We start from the raw sequence: 22892 nt of genomic DNA, 5'->3' as shown, positions 1-22892 counted from the left end.
GAACGCAAAACTTTCCATTTTAACATTTTACTGTGAGGGTGAGGGAGCCCTGGCATAGACTGCCCAGGGTGGATGTGGAGTCTCCTTTGGAGGTTTTCAAACTGACCTAGACATGTTCCTGTCTGACCTGATCTAGGTGGACCTACTTTGGCCAGGGGGATTAGATTAGATGATCTCTAAAGGTCCCATCTAAACCGTACCATTCTGTGATTCTGTGGTTACAGTGTATCTACATAAGGTAACAACTGTGTCATTGCCTCTTGAGTTTGCATTTTGTCAATGTGCTTTTCAGAATGACAAATGGAACTAGCTTGTACACAGTCTGGTGTGTAAGCTTATCAGAAGACTGCTGGGTAACACATGCAAACAAAACTTCTCTGTTTCTCAGTAGCATTTCTCAATCCTTGCAATACCAAGAGTGATCTCATGATAAACCTGTGCTTTTACATGACAATAGAAGTTACGTGTTCAAAATGGATTGAATAGACACAGTAGGAGTTAATACTGTCAATGAGAGTTTTTCTTTTGCATTGTTTTTACCTGCCCCTAAGATGGTGGAAATAACAGTTTGAACACTTGCCTTGTGTGGGGCAAGGAATGTGGCATTATCTGCTAGACCCCACAGAATCTCATACCAGCTGCTAAGGGAGTACATTTCTTTGACTTGAGCAGTGGTTTCCACCAATTTACTCAGACTTTAAGATTTGTATGTGATTTTTATTGAGCAGTTTCCCATCTGCAGCAAGAGTTTGTGCTCGCAGTACTGCAGGGAGGACTCTTCTAGGGACACTGGGTGACCAGTGCAGGCAGCAACCCATCAGCAGCATGGAGGTCAACCTCAGGGCCTAGCTCCACAGAACTTGGAATACGAAAACCGCACATCACCTCATTGTCAATTTGACAAATAACAAAACCAGGAGGCTCGGCTCGGTGTGCTGTGGGTTTAACCATCAGGGAAGAGACCGTTCTGGGAAGAACCAGGGTAGGTAGGACACGATCCTGCACGAAGCAATGTGGTTGTCAGGGCCTCTGCACGTGCCCCGGCCCTGCCAAAGGGCCGCGAGCAGCTGTCGCGGGCTGTCGCTACCCGCAGGCCCAGAGCGCACCTGAGCCTCGGCCTCCGCGCCCCTGCCCACCGCTGCCTGCGCATCACTGCCCCGCCGACCCCTCAGTCCGCCGCCGTTGCCCCCCGGCCCCTCGCCCGCGGCCCGCGCTGAGACCCCCGTGCAGCACCACGCCCGAAGCGGGGGCCGCGGAGTCTCACCGGCGGCTCCAGGCGGGGCGCGCCCTGCCCCCCGTTGCCGGACAACCGCCTCCCCGCCCGGCCGGGGACCGGCAGCCGTCCGTCCTACTCTCACCCGCGGTCGGCAGCGCGCTCCCATTGGCTGTCCCCGCGCTGCGCTCGGCTCCCATTGCGCGCCCGCCGCCTCTGCCGTGTCCTCATTGGCGCGCCGCCCTCTGGCCACGTCGCGTCACTGTCTCACACCATTGCCCCCGCCCTCTCCGCCAGCTGCGCGCCGGCTGGCGGGCGGGGCCCGGGCGGTGGCAGCCCTGATTGGCGGGCGGAGCTGCCGCTCGCGGCGCGGGCCGCGGCCCGGCGGCGGGGCTGTTTAAAGGCGCTGCGCGCCGGCTCCCCGTATTCTCTCCGGTGCGTGCGAGCGAGCGGCGAGAGCGCGAAGCGGTACCGGAGCCATCGCTTGCCACAGGTGAGGGCGGCGCGGCCCCTGCGTCAGGCCGGGCGGCGGCGCCTGCCCCTGCCGTCAGCCGCAGCAAAGGGCGCGGGACCGTGCGGGGGGGATGCACGCGTGGCGCGGCGGGGCTCCGTTGGCACCCGCAGGGCTTGGAGATGGGTGGGCATCTCTTGGAGCAGTGTCTTAAGTGGATGCAGGCGCGTCCGAAGTAGTGGCGGCTGTTTGGAGGGGGAGAGAAAGAAAGAGAAAAATAAAGGAAAAAAAAAAAAAAAAAGGAAGGAAAGATGGAGAGAGGCGTGTCTGGGTGTCTCTTGCCGCAGGGGCAGCCTGCACCGCCGGACGCTGCCCGGAGCATCCTGGAGCATCGCACGGGGCGCGCCGGACCAGAGGCTGCTGGCGGGGCCAGCGGCCTCCCCAAAGGGCCGAGGGCGCCGGGTGCCGCCTCCCACCCTGCCCACAGTGAAAGCCCCTCGGCTGGACGAACTCTGGAAGGCGGCTGCTGCGCAGCCCCGCTGGGCTCTGCCCCCGTCGCGGGGGCTACCAGGAAGCCTGAACGCGGCGTCACCCTCGGCGCGTCCCGTGGTCACCTCTGGGTGTGGCGACAAAGCCGCCCATCGAAGCCAGGGCGGGAGCGCACGGGTCCCCAGGCCCCCGCAGGAACCACCCCCGTGACGCTGGGCAAGGGCATCCGAGCGCTGCCCCCAGGGTTGCTGTTGCCTTTTTTCGTGATGGCGTTTGTTGCACGGGCGTGTGCATCCCGACGTCCGCCCGTGTCGCTGGGGGGGTCATGGCGTGGGATGCGCGCGGGGGATGTACGCGGCAGGAGGGCACCCGGCATCTCTGCGGCCGAGGAGCTGCGGGACGGTCCTTATCACGGGAGGCAAGGTGCCGTTTCTGCCGTTTGGTGCCTTACGCAGTTTGCCCGTCTCCCACGTGCTCCAGTCCCGTCGCCTCAGAGGCGAGCGGGACGCGGGGATGGCACGGCGAGCGGCGGCATCCTAGGCGGAGGCAATGACTTCTCCTGGCAGCAGGTCTTTGCAGGCGCTTGATACCTGCAAACCATTCGGCTCTGTGCAGATGATTAGGTGATGTCATAGCTGAAGCTGCCAGATCATCACTGTTTAACTTAGGAAAAACAGCCTGGAGTGGCTCAGCTGTCAACAGCCGACTCCAGTTAAACTCCGAAGGGAGTTACCAAAGGCACGGCTTGTAGCTAGCAGGCTGGAGGCTTATTTTTCTAACATTCAATCAGGTGTTCTGTATGAGTTAAAAACTTGAGCGGGAAATCACGAAGTCAAATTATTGACAGAATATTCTCAAACTTTTAACGAAGACAACGAAAGCCACCAGGTGTGGGGTGATGTACTTCTGGCAACACTAATAAAAATAGTGGCTGTTTTATGTTGCTCATTCATTCTCTACAGAACCCTAAGAGAACACAAAACAGAGCAGGTTTCTTGTTTCTTTATATTGAAATGTTTGGGGTTCTGTCTTTCCAAAGAAATATTTTCCCCAAAGCTTTCATTTTTCAGTATTCAGTGATGGGATATTGTTTCCTATTTGTTCAGGAGGGTAAAAGGCTGTTTATTTTACTTTCAATATACTTTTTACCCCCACCCCTCCCCTTAACGACAGACTTAAGATGTTGTGTCTCATTTCCTTCAGTGTTCAGAGCAAGTTTATCAGGGTGGTGCCTATGCTGTGGTAGAGCCCATCAGCCCTGACCGCTGCTACTTCCAGCCTGTTTGAGTGTGGTATTTGGTGAGCTATGCAAATGCACCACAATGAGTTTCCCTTTACTTTTTTTTACTGCAGAAAGTCATGTGAGGAAAGAACTACAGTAAGTCACACAAATTAAATGCTAGCTTTAATATCAGAATTCTCTAAGAAGTGATCGCAGATAGAGCTGAATGTCTTCCTTAGCCCTCATCTGTACTGCAAGTCCTTTTGACATACCGAACTTCCCTGTAACTCACTGCCCAGTTAGAAGCCGTTGTTGTATGGCTATTGCAGGTCGAGTCAGTTATCTGCTGCGAGTGTTGCCTTTTAGTAGATCACTTCAGCAAAATTAGGCCTCCTAAGAGTCCCTGTAGCCTCAGAAGTAAGTTCTCCTCCGGCCACAAGGCTGCTGGATACCGTGGCTTCTCGCCCCTCCGCCCCGTTTTTAGGAAAGTAGAGGTGTTTTATGCCAGAAAGGGAGCTGCACCCCCGAGTCCTCCTCCCACCCAGCTGGTACCTGGGGATCTCGCTGGCTGTGTGACTGCGTTCATAGGGGCAGACGAAAAACCTTGTCCTTGTCCCTGGCAGTGCCCGCGCAGACCGAGAGTAAACAGCAGCTCTCCGAGCAAGTTTTGGACCTCTGCGTCCCCATATGTGTGTTGAGCGACGAGACGTGCCGGGGGTACAGGAAGGACTCCCGTCGCGCCGGCGCTGCCCACAGGCTTAGCTTCCCGCGCCTGCGCACTGCCGCCGCTTGTCTGCCGCAATGCGCATGCGCGGCCCCCCGCGCCGGGGACCGGCCATGGGATTCCGGAACATGTAAGGGCCGGGGCCATCGTCGGGGAGATGGGGGTGGCGTGGTGGGAGGCTCCGCGCTGCGGTGGGTTTACGCTGCGGGTGGGACGATGGGCCGCTGTGAAGTCTCAGCGCGCCGCGCCGGTGGCTCCTCGCCATCTACTCGTCCGGGTCACGGGTAACCTTGAGGCGCTGGGCAGCCGTCCTCAGCGGGGCCGGCTCGGCTGGGCGCGGGAGGTGGGCCGGTGGGGAGGTGAGGCAGAGGACGTCGTGACAGCATGGGTTAAGGGAGATGAGGCCCCTGATGGGCAAGAGCAGATATACAGAAGGGAAAGACCTGAGAAAGTCAGAAAGACACGATTCAGTGTAAACTAACACCATGATAAGAAACCTCATCTCACTGGAATTCGAACCGCTCGTTAGTAAAGGCCTTGAAGACCCTGAATGCTGATAATAACTGAGAAGCTGGTGTGCAGACCAGCTGCAGATAAGAAGGACTTGCAATGTGAAAAACAGAATTGTTTGCACCCTGCTCTATGACATGGAAATCTACCAGAGACACTGTACAAGTGTAAATTGGAAGAGGACTTATTACAATACAAAACGGGGATAGGTCATGAATATGTAATAGGCGCTTATGCATATCCCTACCTGTACCCTGTAAGTGGCCCGTTGTTAGACTGTAAGGTGTGTGAGCTGGGCAGAATTCTCTCCCTCCTGCCGGCGCAATACATACCTGCTTTATAACCCCTAACCATGTTATAGAGTTTGTTCCGCACGTCACCCCAATAGCCCACAGGGTAGTGAGCGAGCGGTCCCACGAGCATGAGGTGGGGCAGTGGCAGCAGGCATCAGCTGCCAGCAACGAGAAAGGAGTTGTTTTGCTGAAAGTCGTGTCCGCTCACAACACGGCTGTGCCGCAGCACTTTGGTGAGCAGCTTCCAGTAACCTGGAACTACCTCCCGTTTACACCTTTTAATGTGAATAAGGCTACAAGAGAAGTGCTTAAATAGCTTATTTTAGTTACATCATAGGTGTAGTTGGAACTTCCTTAGATGTGATCGAGCCGAAATGGTGAGCTGTGTGCTCCTTCATCTTCCATGAAGCCATGCCTGTAACAGAAAGCATTTTCAGCGTTTTCCTGCTGGTTATCTTAACATGCATCCTGGAAAGTCGTCATTCCTTCAGAGTAAGGTCTTATTCCTTTATATGGCTCATGGTGCTTTTAATGGAAGAAGCTGGGTACAAGTCAGTGTGACCGTACTTGCAGCTGGGCACAAAAGAGCCAAGTGCTCTGTAGGGGATGTAAGCAAAAAAGCAGTAGAAATAAGGTTAAAGTAATTGGATGTAGTACATCCTAGAGTGTAGTATACCATCAAGTGTAATGACAATGAAGTCATAGTGTTAAAATCACACCGTCTATCGGGGAGAATTGCTGTATGTTCATCTCTGCCCGTGAAGTACTTCTCCAGGCCTGGTATCAGAAGTGCCAGTGTTCTGCAATGCCAAAACAGAGTGTGCTTAAAACAAACAAAATCCCAACTGAAAATACTAAAAAAACATAACAAAACAAACAAACCCTGGCTTCACAACCACAGAAAAAAAATCTGCTGCCTTTATTGCAAGTGTAAACAAACTGGAGGGACTCGGGTCACTTAGTTTAAAAATTAAAACTGTTTTGAAAAGTTGTGGCCTGTTCTGCAAAGTTCTCAACTAGTAACACTTTAAAAAAAGAACCAAAACAAAACAAAAAAACCCACCAAAAACCAAAACCCTAATGTTTCTAGCTTGGTTGTATAAAATTGAGACTTTGTGTATGAGCAAAAGTGGAACAAATTTCTCACTTAACAGTTGTTACATATGTGCTTTGCTTCCATAAAATAGCTGAGGCTTAAGCTATATCTTTTCATCTCCAGGGCTAAAATTTGTATTTTCGCTTCTTGATATAAAATATAACCAAACTTTGGATGATATTTACAGTATGCTCAGGTCAAAGTCTTCCCCAAAGGCACAGGCCTACCTTTTGCAAATGACTTTGTAGAACAGCTGAAATCTAACTTTTCTATAAACGTACAGAAAGTGAAAGTAGATACCTGAGAATGGATGTGAATAAATCATCTTTTTGTGGTTTTCTTCCCTTTTTTTTCCCTTAAAGATCTGCCACGATGCCTGGGTCTCTTCCGGTGAATGTTGAATCCTGCTGGCCCAAAGATGTGGGAATTGTTGCACTGGAAATATATTTTCCCTCTCAGTATGTTGACCAGACAGAGCTGGAGAAGTATGATGGTGTGGATGCTGGGAAATACACTATTGGGCTAGGCCAGTCAAAGATGGGGTTCTGCTCTGATCGGGAAGATATCAATTCTCTCTGCTTGACTGTGGTTCAGAAGCTCATGGAGAGGAACAGCCTTTCCTATGACTGCATTGGGAGATTGGAAGTTGGAACAGAGACGATAATTGATAAATCAAAGTCTGTAAAAACAGTCCTGATGCAGCTTTTTGAAGAGTCTGGTAATACAGATGTGGAAGGAATCGACACCACTAATGCATGCTATGGAGGCACCGCTGCTCTCTTTAATGCGATTAATTGGATTGAGTCCAGTTCTTGGGATGGTACGTTCTGGACACTTTCTTGAAATGTTACGGCATCCTCTGGTTTTGAGTAGTCTGCCTTACAATGGCAGTGTTCACATTTGTTTAACTGCGTGAAACTCAGAGGGTAAACTACTTTTTCCTCTTGCAAAGTAATTTTCAGAAGTGCTCCGGGCATTTGCCACTAGTTCAGTTACAGTGCAAAAAGTAAAAACGTGGCTATTAATCACTGTTCTTGTTCTGTAAGTTTTGGTGGCTGCCAGAAAATTGAAATGTGAGTGCCAAAGCCAGGATTGAAGAGCCCTTTCATCTTGAGGCAGTCGTCTCAGTTGCCTGTTGATGGCTATTAAAATGTGTGAGGTTCTCTGATGACTATTAAGACGTGAGGTTCTCTGATGGCTATTCTTGACTGTTTCTTATTGCTGTTTCTGTGTGTTCCTTGCAGGACGCTATGCGCTTGTTGTGGCAGGAGACATTGCTGTGTATGCCACTGGAAATGCCAGGCCAACAGGAGGAGCTGGTGCTGTGGCTATGCTAGTTGGTCCAAATGCTCCCTTGGTTTTTGAGAGAGGTTAGTCCAGTGGGAAGACAAACACTGTTCAGCCAGAGGACTGGATCTGTTCCAAAGCCCCATCCCCTGTTTTTTTTGTGCGTTGTTGGAGGGATGCGTTAACTCTTGCTCTGGGCTAACTTGGCCAGGTCTCCTCACAGGAGGTAGCAATGAACAACAGGAGATGCTCCTATCTAGTCCCTTGGGTATTCTCCAGTAAAAGTGATGAAAGAGCCACCTAGGGCTGAATAACACAGCACTCTTCTTCCATGGTGAAATGATGGAAGTAATTTGTTACTTGTGTTTGTCATGCTTCTACCATACTTAATGGGCAATTGAGAATTTTGAGACGTTACCGTAAAAGGCCTGAAGTGCCATGAAAACCCACCTGCTTGGGGCCAGAGAGTACCTGTTTCCTACCTGTGTGAAGTGAAGCATTCAAATCAGCTCTGAGCAGCTGAATAAAGTAATTTTTTACCTCTGTCAATTTCTGTCCCTCAGGGTTGCGTGGAACCCACATGCAGCATGCATATGACTTCTATAAACCAGATATGGTCTCTGAGTACCCTGTGGTTGATGGCAAACTCTCCATACAGTGTTACCTCAGTGCATTGGACCGCTGCTATACTGTCTATCGCAACAAAATCCAAGCCCAGTGGCAAAAGGGTAAGTAGCCTCAGCTGATGGTGCTGCAAGATCTGGCAAATGCTGGAATGCCTAACTACACAGACAATGTATTTTCAAGTTTTAGCATTCAGTCTAAGGACTAGCGTATGAGACCCTTTCTTTGTTCTGAAGCAAAGCGTTTGCCCTCTACCATAAGAAACGTCTTCTTTCTGTTCTGGACTGGCCAGGTACCTGATCAGCAGTAGTCTCTACAGTTTTTTGTTGGTGTTGTGAATAATACCTTACTTAAAGTGTGTTACAACCACTTCTGCCCAAGCCCTGAGGTACTGGCGTTAATATTTCAACGTTCTATAGCAATACTGATTTTTTTTTTCTTTTTTTTTTCTTTTAGCCCGTATCTTTAGTATATGCTTCTCTCTTACAAAGGAGTCTAAGTGTGAAGATTAGATACAGTTAAAAAAAGTAGATGATTTTTTTTTTTATATTGAACTACTGGGCAGAACTATGGAGATACTCTTAAACTTACAGCTCTTTCTTCTAGAAGAGGGGCAAATATTGCTAGTTGGCACAAAAGATCCGTAGGAAACAAATTTTTAAATAGAAGTAGTAGGAGTGTTTTATTAAAGGAACTTGGCAGCAATGGTTAGCCTTCTGGTTGTCCCTTGTATGCCAGTGTGTTGTGATGACCAGAATCCTGCAACTCCCCTGTTTTGTTTTCATAGTTGAACTAAGTACTAAACTGAGTTGTAACACAATATTTCTGCCACTTATAGAGAGGACAGACAGACGTTTCACCTTGAATGACTTTGGATTCATGATCTTTCATTCTCCCTACTGTAAACTGGTGCAGAAGTCTGTGGCTAGACTCTTGCTGAATGACTTTCTCAGTGACCAGAACCCAGACACAGCAAGTGGAGTTTTCAGTGGTCTGGAAGCTTTCAGGTGGGAATGGCTGCAGTCTTCTGTATTCATGTAGTCTTTAATTTGTTATGCATCCAAAGTATGTGTTTTACTTTCTGTAAATTTAGTAGCTGTTTCTGAACTTTTTTTTTTTAAATAGGGATGTGAAACTTGAAGATACATATTTTGACAAAGATGTGGAAAAAGCTTTCATGAAAGCTAGTGCAGAGCTCTTCAACCAGAAAACGAAAGCTTCGTTACTTGTATCCAATCAGAATGGAAATATGTATACCCCTTCTGTCTATGGTTGCCTTGCCTCTCTTCTAGCCCAGTAAGCATAAAACTGGAAAACAAAAAGTCATACCTGTTTATATGTAAGGTCATAAGAGCTTTTTGTTTCACAAAGCATTTTGTAAAAGCACAACCTAGCAAGCCTTTTCCTTCTAGATTGCCTTAAGCAGAAAGGCTAAAGTTGAAAAATTGTTCTGCCTGTGTCATCAGCTCCTGTCACAAGCAGATGCAAAGTTTCTGTGTCAGAAGCTGATCTAAACCAGCTGCTTACTGCCTTCCAAAGTGGGATTTTATTTTTAAGGTGGTGCCTGTTCCCAGCCTCAGCCTTCTTTCCCTGCCTCATCCGCCCAAAAGCCAAAAGCAAACCCAGTGCAGTGGAAAAGTGGAATTGGAATGCTTTCTCTGTTTGTCACTATCATGAACAAAGCCAAATTAACATAACGCTTACTACTTTTTTTTTTTTTTTTTTGCAATGACAGAGTTTCACGTGATCACGTTAAGTTTAAACTAAAGCATTCCTTTTGTGTCATTTTTTTTCTTTTATCCTGACTTTGCCTTCCAAAGTGTGGTGGTTTATTTTGGGCTTCAGGCCACTTGATGAAAGCTGCCTGCCTTGTCAATAATCATATTCTGCACCTTGCCTTACCCTTGTTTTGCTTAAGCAGCTTTGGTGCTCATCAGGTATCAGCAGCGTTTGAAACTGTGTCTTTTACAAGTCAGAACCTATGTACGTGGCAGGCCAAACCTGTATTGTAGCCAGTATAGTTTGCCTGCTGCTTTCTCTAAGCTAGCAGCGCTTTCTCCTTACGTGAAATTGGCACCTTGGCTTCACTCTTGCTGTTGCTTGATTGGCAGGTACTCCCCAGAGCAGCTGGCAGGACAGAGAATCAGCGTGTTCTCCTACGGCTCTGGTTTTGCTGCTACGCTGTATTCCATCAGAGTTACCCAGGACGCCACTCCCGGTGAGTGAAAGGCAGATGTGTTCGATTGTGCCCTTGCACAACTCGCCTCACAGCGTCTTGTTAATGCTACCCATCAGCATTGTAAACCTGCAGGGCAAAGCCTGGTGACAGTGGTGCTCCACTGAAGATGTTCTACTCCAGGGAGCATTTGTCTCCTTGGGCAAAGAAATAGTACTCTTAAAGCTCCATTAATGTTTTGATTGAGTAATTTGGAATATTTTTAAAGGATTAGAAGTTTAGCTTCTCCAGTGCAAAATACTTGGAATGGGCTAGCATGCATTTCTCAGTGCTGGTGCTACCTTACCTGATGGTTTTACTTTTTAGGTTCTGCACTGGACAAAATAACTGCCAGCCTTTCTGATCTCAAAACAAGACTCGACTCAAGAAAATGCATTGCACCTGATGTCTTTGCTGAAAACATGAAGCTTAGACAGGAAACACATCATCTGGGTAAGGACTTGATAAATTGTTTCTAGCTTACAGCAAAACTTTTATCACTTAATCCGCCTTACTGATTAGGGTGTAGCACGAAGGACATGTCTAACTCTTTCTGCCTCTGAGCAGCTTGTGTTCCTTGGCCCAATGTGGCCAAAACAAAAATGCAAACTTGTTTTTCTTCTCTTACCACATCCAAACTCCTTCTGTTGCTTAAAACTCTCACCAGGAACCAACTGACACTGTGTTTCTGTCTCTTTTACAGCCAACTATATTCCACAGTGTTCAGTGGAAGATCTCTTCGAGGGAACATGGTACCTCGTGCGAGTGGATGAAAAACACAGGCGGACCTACGCGCGGCGCCCGCTCCTGGGTGATGGACCGTTGGAGGCAGGAGTGGAAGTTGTCCACCCAGGCATTGTTCATGAGGTGAACGCTCAGCACTCGTTTAAAGTTTGATGTGAAGGGTGGCACAATTTATGTGTTTGTCTTAGCATGTGCATGTATATCAAGAGGAAACGATTCAACAAGCTCTATTAAATACTTTCTTAACATATGTAACATACAAGCCAGAAGTAAAAAAATTGAATGTGGGATTTTTAAAAAACACATTTCATCGTAACAAGAATGAAACTGCACGAGAATGAAACAAGAACAAAATGGCTCTTTTCACGTAATTAGTTTGCATGAAGCATGACCAACTGTATTAAGACTAAGCCATCCAGTGCAGCATGAATGTTGTTTGAGAGTTGGGCTAGCCATGAAGTATGGTTGTCTGTGAACTAGAAAACTGTATTTAATGGTTTTTTTCCCTTCTTCTTAGCACATCCCAAGCCCTGCTAAGAAAGTGCCAAGAATCCCTGCAACAACAGAGTCTGAAGGCGTTACTGTTGCCATTTCCAATGGGGAGCATTAAGATACCTCTGTGAGGTGGGGAATGAAACAAGATGTGAGGGTAGGTAGGGTGAGAGAGAAAGAGGATTGCAGTAGTGATCAAGTTTCAGTGTACAGTAGTACTTCACTGGAGTATGGAAAAATTACTTAAGCTCCTTGAAAAGATTTATCCAAATACTGTGTGCTGATATTTATGGTATTTTCTAACTTGAAATTTGGCTTTGTACTTTGGAGTCCTTCTCACTTTGGTAATACTGTAGGAGTGGGGCCTTTTTTCTTTTCTTTTGTTTTCTTCCCAGCGTGCAAGCTTAAAGCTATCTATTTTGCAAGTGGTAGATATACAGTGCTAATGGGGATTCCATTCTGGTGGATTTTTTTTTTAAAAGGCCAGGTTGGAAATGAACTATGACATAAGCCTTGTGAGCTTGTAATATATACTTAAATTGAGCTAGTGTACAGAATGAAGTTTTGTTGAATTTATTTCTGTGCTAATTCTACAAAGCTACATTGTCTAATCTAAAGTAGCAAAAAATTGTCTGTTTAATTACATTTTTTTGTGTGTAATCAAGTGTTTGTATAACCTGTCACTCACTAGGATTTGATAACTTGCTGTATTTGTACAGTTAAGCCTTGGTAAAATAGTTGTTTATTACAAATTGAATACTAATCTGTTTGTTCTGTTGAAAATGATGGAGCAATGATGCATGATGATAGTGTTTGCAAGTATTTTGGTTTAGGTTGCCCTTGTGAAACTTAACCTTGGCATCAGGAAAACACAAATTGCCATGGAACGTAGTCCATTGCTGGCAGTGGACAATCCACGAAGTGAGCTACTGGCACAGAGCCACAGGGACCTCATGGTCTGTGAGGCTGATCCTTAAACTAAAATAAAGTCTGAGATATTTGAAATTTGTTGGAGTAGTGTTGACTTGTTGGGTTTTCAGGATGTGTGGGTTTGGTTTTCTTTTTTAACAGGAAGGAAACTGGGACCTGGCCCTAAGAAAACCTGAAGTTGTGAGTTCACAGGCTCTGTGGACCTTCTGGATCTTTCTTCTCAATACCATTCCATTACAAAACTGTAAAGAAAGGGTCGCTTAGGCCAGTGCAAAGCTGTTGTTTCAGGGCTGAGTTTAAAGATGCATACTTTCATATGGAAACTGTTTACAGTGGAGGAATCTAATCTTTATTACTCGTGAAAGATGGTATTGTTTTACCACCACCCATGCCCCACCCCTGAAAATCTGTGAATTGGTTCTTGCTGTGTACTTAACCTGAGCCTCCCTGAGTCCAGTTTCCCACAGGTGGCTTTTCAGTGACACTCAGTTCTGCCTGTTCAGAGCAGGCCAGCTACTGCACTTGTCCACCCGTCATGTTGGAGGCGACAGTGTTGAAGATTCAGACATAAAATAAATAATGAAAGATGAAAATCAACATAGCTACATCTGGGGGATGCTCAGAGCAGCTGGGGCTTGTCAGTCTCTCCCAGCTTTTAACTTGCCAGTGGTCAAGAGTGCCAGACTTGGCTTTGTGCCAGCCTTCTTGCCAGTTGCATGGCAGAAGTTATCACAAGCCTAGGTGCTCAGTACATAAGTGGATTTTGTTGCTGGTTGCCTTCAGCTTATTGATATTTACTGCTAAAGCAAGAGTTGAAAGCTACATGAATTTTGGAGTGTGTTTAAATCTCTACTGGTGTGCAGCTGGAGTCCAAGCAGTTCTAGGCTGTCAAGAATCAGGCAAGTGATGGAAGGTGGCAGAAGGCTGATAGGTGGTAGCCCAACCAGCTGTGCAGTGGGAATTGCAGCCACACATGCCACGGTCACAGCAGCGTCTCCTAACTTGCCTTTCTGCATCATGGCAGAGTGGCAACAAGTCAACAGCAGCCTTGCTGTTTCCTTAAATAAGACTAAAGCTCTGGTAAAACATCATGTTTAATTTGCTTGAGCAGTTTTAAAGAAGTTGTGGTTGTTTAGATTATGGCCTGGTTTCTGCTTAAATTTAGTTCTTTGCAAAATCTGTCCTGGTGTGCAGTGGTGTAAAGCTGTGTCAGGCTGAGGTATGGCCATTCAGGAAGCTGGCTGTTAGATGTGCCTGTACTGAGAATCTCCCCAAGTGTGTTACACACAGTTCTGTTTGGTCACTACTAAACTAAAACCCAGGTTCTTGCACACTGGCTGTGCCACATCTCTGGAGCAAGGGACAAACAAATGCATGACAGCCCTGTATTTGGGTGCTTCGCTGTGACTTGAGAAACAAAAGGGAGAATGAGGCATTCTTGGTTTATTCAAAAATTACAAAAAATGTAACACCAGCTGCTTGTGAAAAGTGAATAAAACCCTTTGTTCAATGGGCCAAGGGCAGAGGCTGCAGGGCAGTTCATAAAATAGAACACAGCTTGGATGTGTGCTTCACCCCGCCATGAGAACAGATTCCCCTCCTCAAGTCTTGTTCTTTGGGGTCTGGATGGGACATGATGGGAACACACTCAAGGGCCCTTTTCCTCTGTACTTTGTGCAAAACAATTCTGTAGACGCCCGTTATGGAGCTGCGTGCATCTCTTCCACGGTTATTTTGAATGTGCTCCTCTGTGATGCCTAGATCTTCCAGAATGTTTTTCACTTCAATTTCTTCCTCCTTGAGTGTACTCACGTCCGATAAATACTTTGGATCCAGTTTAAATGGCTGTAAAGGTTTCGGGTATTGTATCCCTTGCATCCACTCACTGTTCATAATAAGTTTGACAGAGTACCGTTCAGTTGGTACTGGCTGAAGGACTCCTTTTATCAGTTTCTGGCAGGTTTCTGAGAGGCAGGGAGGCAAACTGTACGTCCCTTCAAGAATGCACTTTTTCAGTTTGGCCACTGTATCTGCCCGAAATGGCATGATACCTGTTGTCATAAAGTATAAGAGGATCCCCAGTGCCCAGATATCTACATAAATGCCAACGTAGTTTTCATCTCGGAAGAGTTCAGGGGCTGCGTAAGGAGGAGAACCACAGAAGGTGTTTAAAGTTTCATCTCTCTTACTTATTGTGCTGAATCCGAAGTCTCCCACCTTAACGCAGGTGTTACTGGTGTAGAAGACATTTTCTGCTTTCAGGTCCCGGTGAATGATGTTATTCTCATGCTGTAGAATGAAAGGAAAACTTGTCATTAGCTTGTTCCCAGGAAGGGTCCCAGGTGACTACCCCGAGTCGATTAATTCCCACATAAAGAGAAAAGGAGTTACCTTGGACAAAGTCAGAAATGTGTCGCAGTGAGACTGGGAAGTTTTAAATACTTTACAACAAATTTAGCTTAATTCTTTACTGGTAGAAAAACAGTGGAGAAGATGGGAAGAAGGCTGTTTGTTTGTTTTTTTTTTTTTTTTAGAACAGCAGTCTCAAGTTGTTTAGTATCAGCTGTTTTAACGAAGCAGATCATCTTTGGTGGCATTATAGCCAGTCATACAAGAATGGAGATCTTCATGTGCAAAAACCTGTATTTTCTCAGGGTTCAGAACACTTGCTTTTGCAGCTACTACTCTTCTGTAGTGATGCAAGTAACAATAAATTCTCTTCAAGTAATGCTGTCTTTATATTGTAAACTTCTGGACTTCAGACAGTCACACAAAAAGTAAGAAAGTTCTTACAATTCTGTTGTGTGACCTAATGTCCTATGAGGAAGTGGTGGTGGCAGGAGAAAAGGACCACAGACTTGTGCCTTGTGGTATTTAATCTCGTTGCAGGACACCAAGTTCAGCAGTTGCCGTTCTAGTTTTAGAAACCTAAAATACGTATGCTGAAACTTGTGTTCTTTCCCCTCCTCCCCTTGGAAATAGTCTTTGGCTACTGCTGCTGAATTTGCCTTGCTTAGTGGCAATATACTGGTCTTGATTAGGTAAGGGTTTAGCTTTGTCTTTGACATAGTTAGGAAGAAAGGTACGCTTGAGCACTCTGCCCTGCCCTTTGAAGTAACACGGTGCAGTACTTGGAGGCAGGAAGGAAACCATTTGTCATCCCAAGGTTTTTAAACTGTCACTGGTAACAGGCAGGGATTGTCCTCATTGTGGACTGGAAGCAGGAAGATGGGATTTAAGTAGCCTGGATTTGGTGGATTACTTAGCAAAAGTAAAATGCTTTGCAGAAGGGTCTGTGTGAGTGAAGAAGCTGGCCACCCTCTGAGTAACCTGGGTTTATCACTAAAAAAGAGATGTGTTCTCGAAATGTAAGTTCTAGCTGGTGCAGAGTACCCATCCTCTGGAAAAAGTGCTGAAGCTAACCTCTCACTTACAGGCCACTTTGTCAAAATATATCTAAAATACTCTTTATATTTACCTCCAGCAGTTTGTAATGTGGTTTCCAGGTGTCTGACCTGCCAACACCCTTGCTTTTGACTTTGCACTAGGCCACCCCATGGCAGGAGCACTAAGAGTCACCGGAGGGCACCCTGAGACAACTTTTAACGAATACTGCTTCTCAAACTTACAGAACCGCCGTCCAGTATTTTTATGCTGTTTGAAGGAGCAGTAGTTACTGTGGAAGGTTCAGAGACAGATGGTACTGAAATAGTTAATTGCTTCTTTTCTGCCTTTACAAGATCCTTCGTGCTCTATACAAATAGCATCATCCTAAATCCAGGTACTGAAAGCCTAGGCATGAGGAAGTGACTTGCTGGGTGTTAACTTCACAGATTTATGCCAAAGCGAGGACCAGGGATTAACTGTGTTAAGTGACAGTTTCCCACATGGGTGTTTGCAATGCCTAACAAGCCTCTTTTCTGGAACACTTCCTTCTAGGAGAGGAGGGACTGATCCTATGTTTTGAAGTAGCTGGAGGGAAGAAATGAAGTTCTGTTAGCTGGTGCCTACAGCAACTGCAAGCAGAGAGGAGGAGGCTATTGCTAAGGGGGTGGTTCCATCCACCAGGTGGTCCTAGTTCACTTTCCTCCTAAAGACTGTTGCCAACAGAGAGGCAGTAGCTTGGGGTGGATGTGAAAGCTCTGTCGGATACCTGTAAGACTGCTCTTCTCCGTAGCTGTTTAGCTCTGCAGAAGGATGGGCCTGAAATCTTAGTAACAGTAAACCTCCTACTTGATAACAAAAAAGATACATCTACAGAATCTGCTAAGAGCAGTGAGGGCAACATACCTGTGGGGAAAAAGAGCAACTTACCATGTGCTTCACGGCAGACACAATCTGAGAGAAGATTATTTTACACTCTGTTTCTAGCATCTTCCCTTCTGTACTGATTTTAGTGAAGAGCTCCCCACCTCCTGCATACTCCATCACCAGATGCAGCTTTGAGAGTGTCTCCATCACTTCATACAGCCTAATGATGTTTGGGTGGTGCAGCTTCTCCATGCTGGATATCTCACGAGACAGCAAGCGTTGCGTCTTCCGGTCCAGCTTTGTCTTGTCCAAAATCTTGATGGCAACTTTCTCTGAAAAGAAAAATGCTTTTCCGTGTTGCTAATGCCATGGGTACCAAATGGTAATGCTCTATTTACTTACAGCAATGCTTGCTCATAGTAGTGCAATGAAGTTTCACTTCTGGTCAGTATTGGCAAAGCTGCAGAGGTTTCCTCAGCCCTTTCACACAGCTGTGCCCCTTTCCATCCACAGCATATCCTGCTCCCTGGTACAGCAGCTAAAGGCTAGTGGAGCACTGCAAGCACTTGTCAGATCATTTGCTGCCTGAGTGTGCTCTGCTGCTGTCACAGTAACATTGGCAGCACCTGCTTCCAGAGTCCAGCGTGGGTGAAGGTAGTCTGCCTCTCCCTTTCCAGTGTGATTCCTGCACTCTCCAGAGAGCGCGGCCTGAGCCCAGCACTCCCACACTGTGGGAGCTGTGACATCCAGGTCCTCTGCTTCAGCACAGATAAACCTGGGTGTAGTTTAGGGACTCTGACTGTAACCCTGCAAGTGTGTAATGGAGAGGTGTTTTTACTTCCCTAACTTCTTATGCTATACCCCCACAAATTCTCAGTTACCAAAAGTCAGCGCTGTAGAGGTTTCTCTCTCTCAGGATACCTATGCCGGTTTTCCCAGCACATTCATGTGTGAGTAGTTCTTGGTGCTGTATAGCATACAGGAAAAGTACATTTTTATGTCTGTCTGCCACAGAGGGCCACGTAATCCACATCACACACATTTTTATTCTGAGGAAGAGAAAATATAGTGAAGTAGAATAAGTTGCAGGGATCCTGTAAGGCAGACATCTCGCTACCTTAATGCTGTCCTGGTAACACAAAGCTGCTGTTCAGTTCTATGTGTTTCTGTGTATCTACAGTGAACCCAACAGCCACAAAGCACAGATGCACATCTGCAGCACATCACCAGGTAGCTCAGGGCAGAAAGTCAGTCATGACTGTCCTTACATTTCTGTATTAATTGGCAAGTTATGAGCTTTGCCTTCCCTCTATTGAATACAGCTGGTATTTGAAGGATTAAGTCTGGTTCAAATAGGTTTACCAGTGGCTTTGTATAACATGTCAGGACAGCAAAATAAAGCTGGATCATGGTGATAAAAATAAGTTTATTCCTTGGGCAAAGGTGAGGGTTTTTTGGTTTTTTTTTCTTTCCCAAGAATATCTTAGTCAAGCATTCACAGATTTCTTAACAACACTTTTATAAAATTTCTCAGAAAAAACACCCTTCACCTTGGTTTCTAGTACATGGGAGTAAATGGGGAAGAAAAATAGTATTGTCTACTTGTTGCTTTAAGAGAAGAGGGAGAAGGCTATTTACACTTGTGCATGTGTTCTGGTATAAAAGCATTCAACATGTTTTTACTTTATAATAGCTTTTTAACTCAAATTTAGTGCTTCAACGTATCTGAAGGATATATTAAGGACACACGTGCATGTATCTGTAACAGATCAAAAACCCCCCATATTTGTTACATTTACCTTTCTCAGTAACACAGATGCATAAATTGATCTCCCTACTCAAGGGCAGGAGTTGTTGTTCCAAGCAAACGCGATTCTTGCGAAAGGTGCTGAGTTTTCCCTTGCTGTGCCTGTTTCCGGGAGGAGCCCGGGCCGCGCGCAGGGCAGCCTTCCCTGTGCTGCTTCCCTACCCTGTGCCACGCTTTCTGGCCGAGCCCTTGGGGAGAGCGGGTACCCGCTCCTGCGTGGTGCTGGCGCCGTGCGTCCGGAGGCAACGCCAGCTACTGGGCGACAGCAGCACAGACGCTGACCCTGGCACAGCTCTGAGTGCTAACCTAGAGCTGAGAGGCTAAAACCCCTGTCACCTGGGTAGCGTCTTGACCACATAAACCAACTGGAAAAAGCATCAGCTGGCAGTAGATAGCATTTGCACAGCTAAATGCTTACGTGCTGCAGGTATACACGACTCCTGACAGCCTCAGCCATGTGACTCTATCATTACGTCTTGATTTATAAAAGTTGTGGGCATTTGAGCTTTAAAAAACAAAAAAATCTTCAAGGTTAAATTCCTGCCTTTTCCTTCTGCTGGAATTTACTATTCCTTCTGGATAGTCTTCCTACAAAGTTTCAGAAGGAAAATAAATAAAAAGAAGGTTTAGAACTGAAGGTTCTTGTTCACATGCCACCGTAAAGCAGGACAGAGCTCCTTTAAATCTGCATCACGGCAGCTGCATATACGTGACATGCAAGGAAAAACATCCCACCTACAATGGAAAAAAACTGACCCATATTTTCTTTTTTTAAACGCATTCCCTCTGCTTCCAAAAAGTGCTTGGTGTACAGATCCTGTATTACCCCTGCATGGCAGCAGTGGTGAGCAGAAAGGAATATTTAGCAGGCAGCTTATTTATGTCAGCACTAAAAGGGAGTAGCGAGAGACTTTGCACCATATGTTGAGCTTTGAGAAGAGCTAGCTGAAATTTTAACAGAAACAATTGCAGGAAGAAGTGCTGCATGTTATGAAGGCAAAAAGAAACAAATACACACAGAACCGAGTTAAAATTGCCTTTTAAAAAGAACAAAATAGCTGCCTGGGCATTCCTGCCTTTGCAATTGACATTCACATCAGACTAGCTATAATTTTTTTTACTAACTGTAAATGTTGGATGCTCTTAATTGCATCTCTTCAGCTGTGCTCCCACACTAGTCAGCTGTAAGGCATGTAAAATAAAGGTTACACAAAGCTTAGGAACCTAACAGTCCTTAGCAAGCAGGTTTCTGGAGAAAATCTCTGCCAAAATTGAGTTTAATAATATGGCAATACTCCTGAATGACTCAAAAGACGTCATAGCACCAAAGATTTTTGCACATCCTTGGAGCAACCACAACAGCTATTGTGAGAGAAATATGGTTCCTCACTCAGTATGATCCTGAAGGTTTTCTCCTTGCTCCCTGTAGAAAACTTTTTTCAAGTATCCTGCTGCCAGAGATCACATGAGCTACAGAGCAGTACACACACATAATTGTTATAAAAGTATGTATCAGTAAGGAACAAGAATTGTTCCCTTTTTTAATACAGCCCCTGACACACACACCCCTCCCTCTACCCCCAAGGATCCAAATGGTATTAATAACTAAGGCCTTGTATTTATATAATCAGCAAAAAAAGAAAGATTTTTACTCATTAGCACTGTGCAGCAACATCATTACCAACACAATGACATGCATCTACTGGAAAGAACAGAATCCTCTGTGTGTGTGTGTGTGTGTGTGTGTATGCAGGTGTGCATATGTGTGTGCATGTTCCTGCTCTCGTATCCACAGACTGTATTTTCTGAGGACAGATAAGCTCAAAGGCAGGCAGGAGTTGGAAGATGTTCATCCTTCATCCTTCCTTCCTCATGACAGTTGCAAACTTAGAAATGAGAAATTAACTCCTTGCCTGGTGAATATTTTACCCCAAAAAACTACTAATAAACCATTGCTAAAGCAATCTGTCTCCTAATTAAGTTCAATAGGTAAAAGGTTAATCCAGATCAAATTTGTAAGTTCCTTTCATTGGCATTTGTCCTGTTCCCAGTAGAGACGCAACATTTCCTCCAACAGTAAGCACAAGACTGTTTTCTCTGGAAAAGTATTCACAGAACAGAAGCAGAAATAACTTGCTGTGGGTTGCAGTGGAACAGAGATGCTTTTCTGAAGCAAGCCAAACCAAGAAATCCACATCCAGTTAAAGCAACACTTGGTGTAGGCAAGCTTAAAATTGGGAAAACTAAATACCACTAGTTCCACACTTTGATTCCCAGTGCAAGAGCTGCTTCTAGTAAGGGATAAATGTGAGCTGTCACACCCCTGCAGCTGGGTTAGAGAAAATAACAACTGCTAGATGTGCTGTGAAATTGTGCCTTCTCTAACCTGTAAGGTGATGGAGGGAAGAGCAGGCAGTCAAATTAGAAACGAAAGGCTATCACAAGAAAAACAATAACATATCAGTATAAGAAAATGCAGGGAAAACTAATAATCCCTGAGGGAAACAAGAATAGTTTCTGTTCTTGTCAAACAGCTAGAGGTAGAAAAAGAAACAGGACAGATGAAGACAAGTTCTTAGCCATGCCTGTAACTGAAGGGTTTGTTGCAGTTACCTAGACTTTCCAGTTCTTCCTAGAAGCAGCACATAATGTGCTTTTCTGTGTTTAAAAAAAAGGAAAAAAAATGACAATTCAACACAAACCTTATTTTGGCTGTTTTGGCTCATTTCCCTGCCCCTGTGCAGACCACACCTTTAGCCTTGTCCAAGCTTTTTACACTAATGAAACACTAATGAAACAGTAAAGCAGGCATAACACATCTCACCAGGATTACTGTCACCAAGTTAAAAGCTCCATCCACACTAGTCAGTTTTGCCATGAAACAAAGGAAGCCTTGCTAACTGGCTACAGGCAGAGTAGAGAAGCACACCGAGCCAGGCTGCCCTGGGAGCTCACCACCTACAGCCCTGCAGCCCCTAAACTGGGGCAGGAAAGAAGCAGGGGACAGGGTGAATTGTAAAAGGTGAGACACACCACCACGCTTCAATGTGTGAGATGTCTGAGCCACAGAATGAGATCTGTTCAAAGCATGAGGTGCAGAGATGAACTTTTCTTGTAACAGCTGCCATCCTGAGAAATCTGCCATCCAGTCTGGTTCCTTTAAAGCCTAATACAAACCTGAGCATTCAACTGTGACCCTGCCTATAGATTCACTCCACAACAACATACACATATAACCGATACGTGTATTTAAGGTTCAGACAGTGTCTTTCTTCTCGAAGAGGGCCATTTGTATAGGTACATAAGTAGGGCGCTCAGCAAGCTGGTGACCTACACAGCAATGCTTACCTTTGGTTAGTGAATGAATGCCAAGCTTCACTTGTGAGAAATTTCCACTTCCTATTTCTCCTCTGACTCGATAGAAGCCAATTCTCTTTCCCAGGGTTAATTCTTTCACTACTTTTTCATTCTGGGACATATCCTGCATTAGTTTCTCAAGTGGTGTCAGCCTTTGTTGCCTGCTCTCTTCATCTCCTCCACAGCACTCGGGGTGCCCATCGTCTTCTCCGCTGTCCTCACGATGCCACCGGAAGTAGCGGTGTTTTCCAAGATTTCCTCCATTCACATATCCCGTTGTCATAGTCTATAGGATAATCACTTCCCCATTTAACAAGATGTCCCGATAAGGAGTTTAGATGAAATTATTCTGTATGAATATGTAATCCTGCACATAATGCGTGCTGTAACCAACTTAGCAAAAAAAACCCCAAACAAAACAGCGGAGTACCTAAAGTCCAAGGATTACTTTGGAAATTACTTCAAAGCCAAACCTGCCATATCTACACATTGCAGTTCTGTTCAAACTCACAGATAAAACTGGAAGCTCTCACTAACAGATTGTGTCAGAATCTTCATCTACAAGGTAAAAGAGGTTTTGCACTTAAAACTGTAAACTTAGTGCAAAAGAGTGGTAAGTTGCTCACCATCTGCAGTACCTTTGACACACGCAAAACATTTGACACGAATTTTCAGGCTTTAGCTTGCTGCTTTGAAAACAAATGCTAGATAAAGGTCAAGCAAACAGTTGATTAAGTACTCTAAGTACAGTTGCTTCCAGTTAATTTTGAATAGCTGACCTTAAGAGCATAGTTTTCCTTGATTCTGGTACCAGCCCAGGAGCTGAATGTTCGGTTTGCCTTTGATTCATTCTTCAGCTTGTGAGCTTGACACCGTGCCTTGGAAACGTCACCATGCCTTGAAGCCTTGCTGTAAAAAGTTTGTGGCTCCTGTGTTTCCTCCTCATGGTGGGTTTCACAAAGCAAGAGATCCCGGTAGGTGACAGGAGAATCCTACTCTGTGCAACCAGGCAAAAGAAGTGCTGCGCCTCAGTATCCCTGCAGTCACATGGTTGGACAATACGGGATTAAGTAACTGCAATGTCACGTTAACCCTCCTTTATTTAGATGTGAGCTTTCTTTAACACCTTGAGCCTCCTCAAAATTTTGCCAGACGTATGGTGTTCCTAAGCAGATAGATGAAGAAAG

General features: G+C 45.6%; 2 protein-coding genes across 3 annotated transcripts; one reads left to right on the top strand and one right to left on the bottom strand.

Moving 5' to 3' along the window:
- The first annotated feature begins 1571 nt into the window (after nt 1-1571).
- On the top strand, nt 1572-12365 carry HMGCS1 (3-hydroxy-3-methylglutaryl-CoA synthase 1). 2 transcript variants are annotated; one of them, XM_062019140.1, is made up of 10 exons: nt 1572-1706; nt 6361-6818; nt 7243-7368; nt 7849-8013; nt 8748-8916; nt 9035-9205; nt 10021-10127; nt 10452-10577; nt 10828-10991; nt 11386-12365. In XM_062019140.1, the coding sequence occupies exons 2-10, from the start codon at nt 6371-6373 to the stop codon at nt 11476-11478; spliced, it is 1569 nt and encodes a 522-aa protein (XP_061875124.1). In that variant the 5' UTR covers nt 1572-1706; nt 6361-6370; the 3' UTR covers nt 11479-12365. The 2 variants fall into 2 exon arrangements, with proteins under 2 accessions (XP_061875124.1, XP_061875123.1); XM_062019139.1 differs by lacking the exon at nt 1572-1706 and adding an exon at nt 4073-4229.
- A 1464-nt stretch (nt 12366-13829) lies between these two features.
- Nucleotides 13830-21988, bottom strand: NIM1K (NIM1 serine/threonine protein kinase). Its single transcript, XM_010210315.2, has 3 exons — nt 21697-21988; nt 16605-16873; nt 13830-14579 (listed from the first exon to the last, which is right to left on the bottom strand). Exons 1-3 carry the CDS (start codon nt 21986-21988, stop codon nt 13830-13832), a joined length of 1311 nt encoding a protein of 436 aa, XP_010208617.1.
- Between the last annotated feature and the right edge of the window lie 904 nt (nt 21989-22892).

This window comes from Colius striatus, chromosome Z (assembly GCF_028858725.1).
Source record: "Colius striatus isolate bColStr4 chromosome Z, bColStr4.1.hap1, whole genome shotgun sequence".
In the NCBI taxonomy this organism is placed as follows: domain Eukaryota; kingdom Metazoa; phylum Chordata; class Aves; order Coliiformes; family Coliidae; genus Colius; species Colius striatus.
The sequence above is the reverse complement of the archived record's forward strand: the minus strand, read 5'-3'. Positions and strand labels throughout refer to the sequence as shown.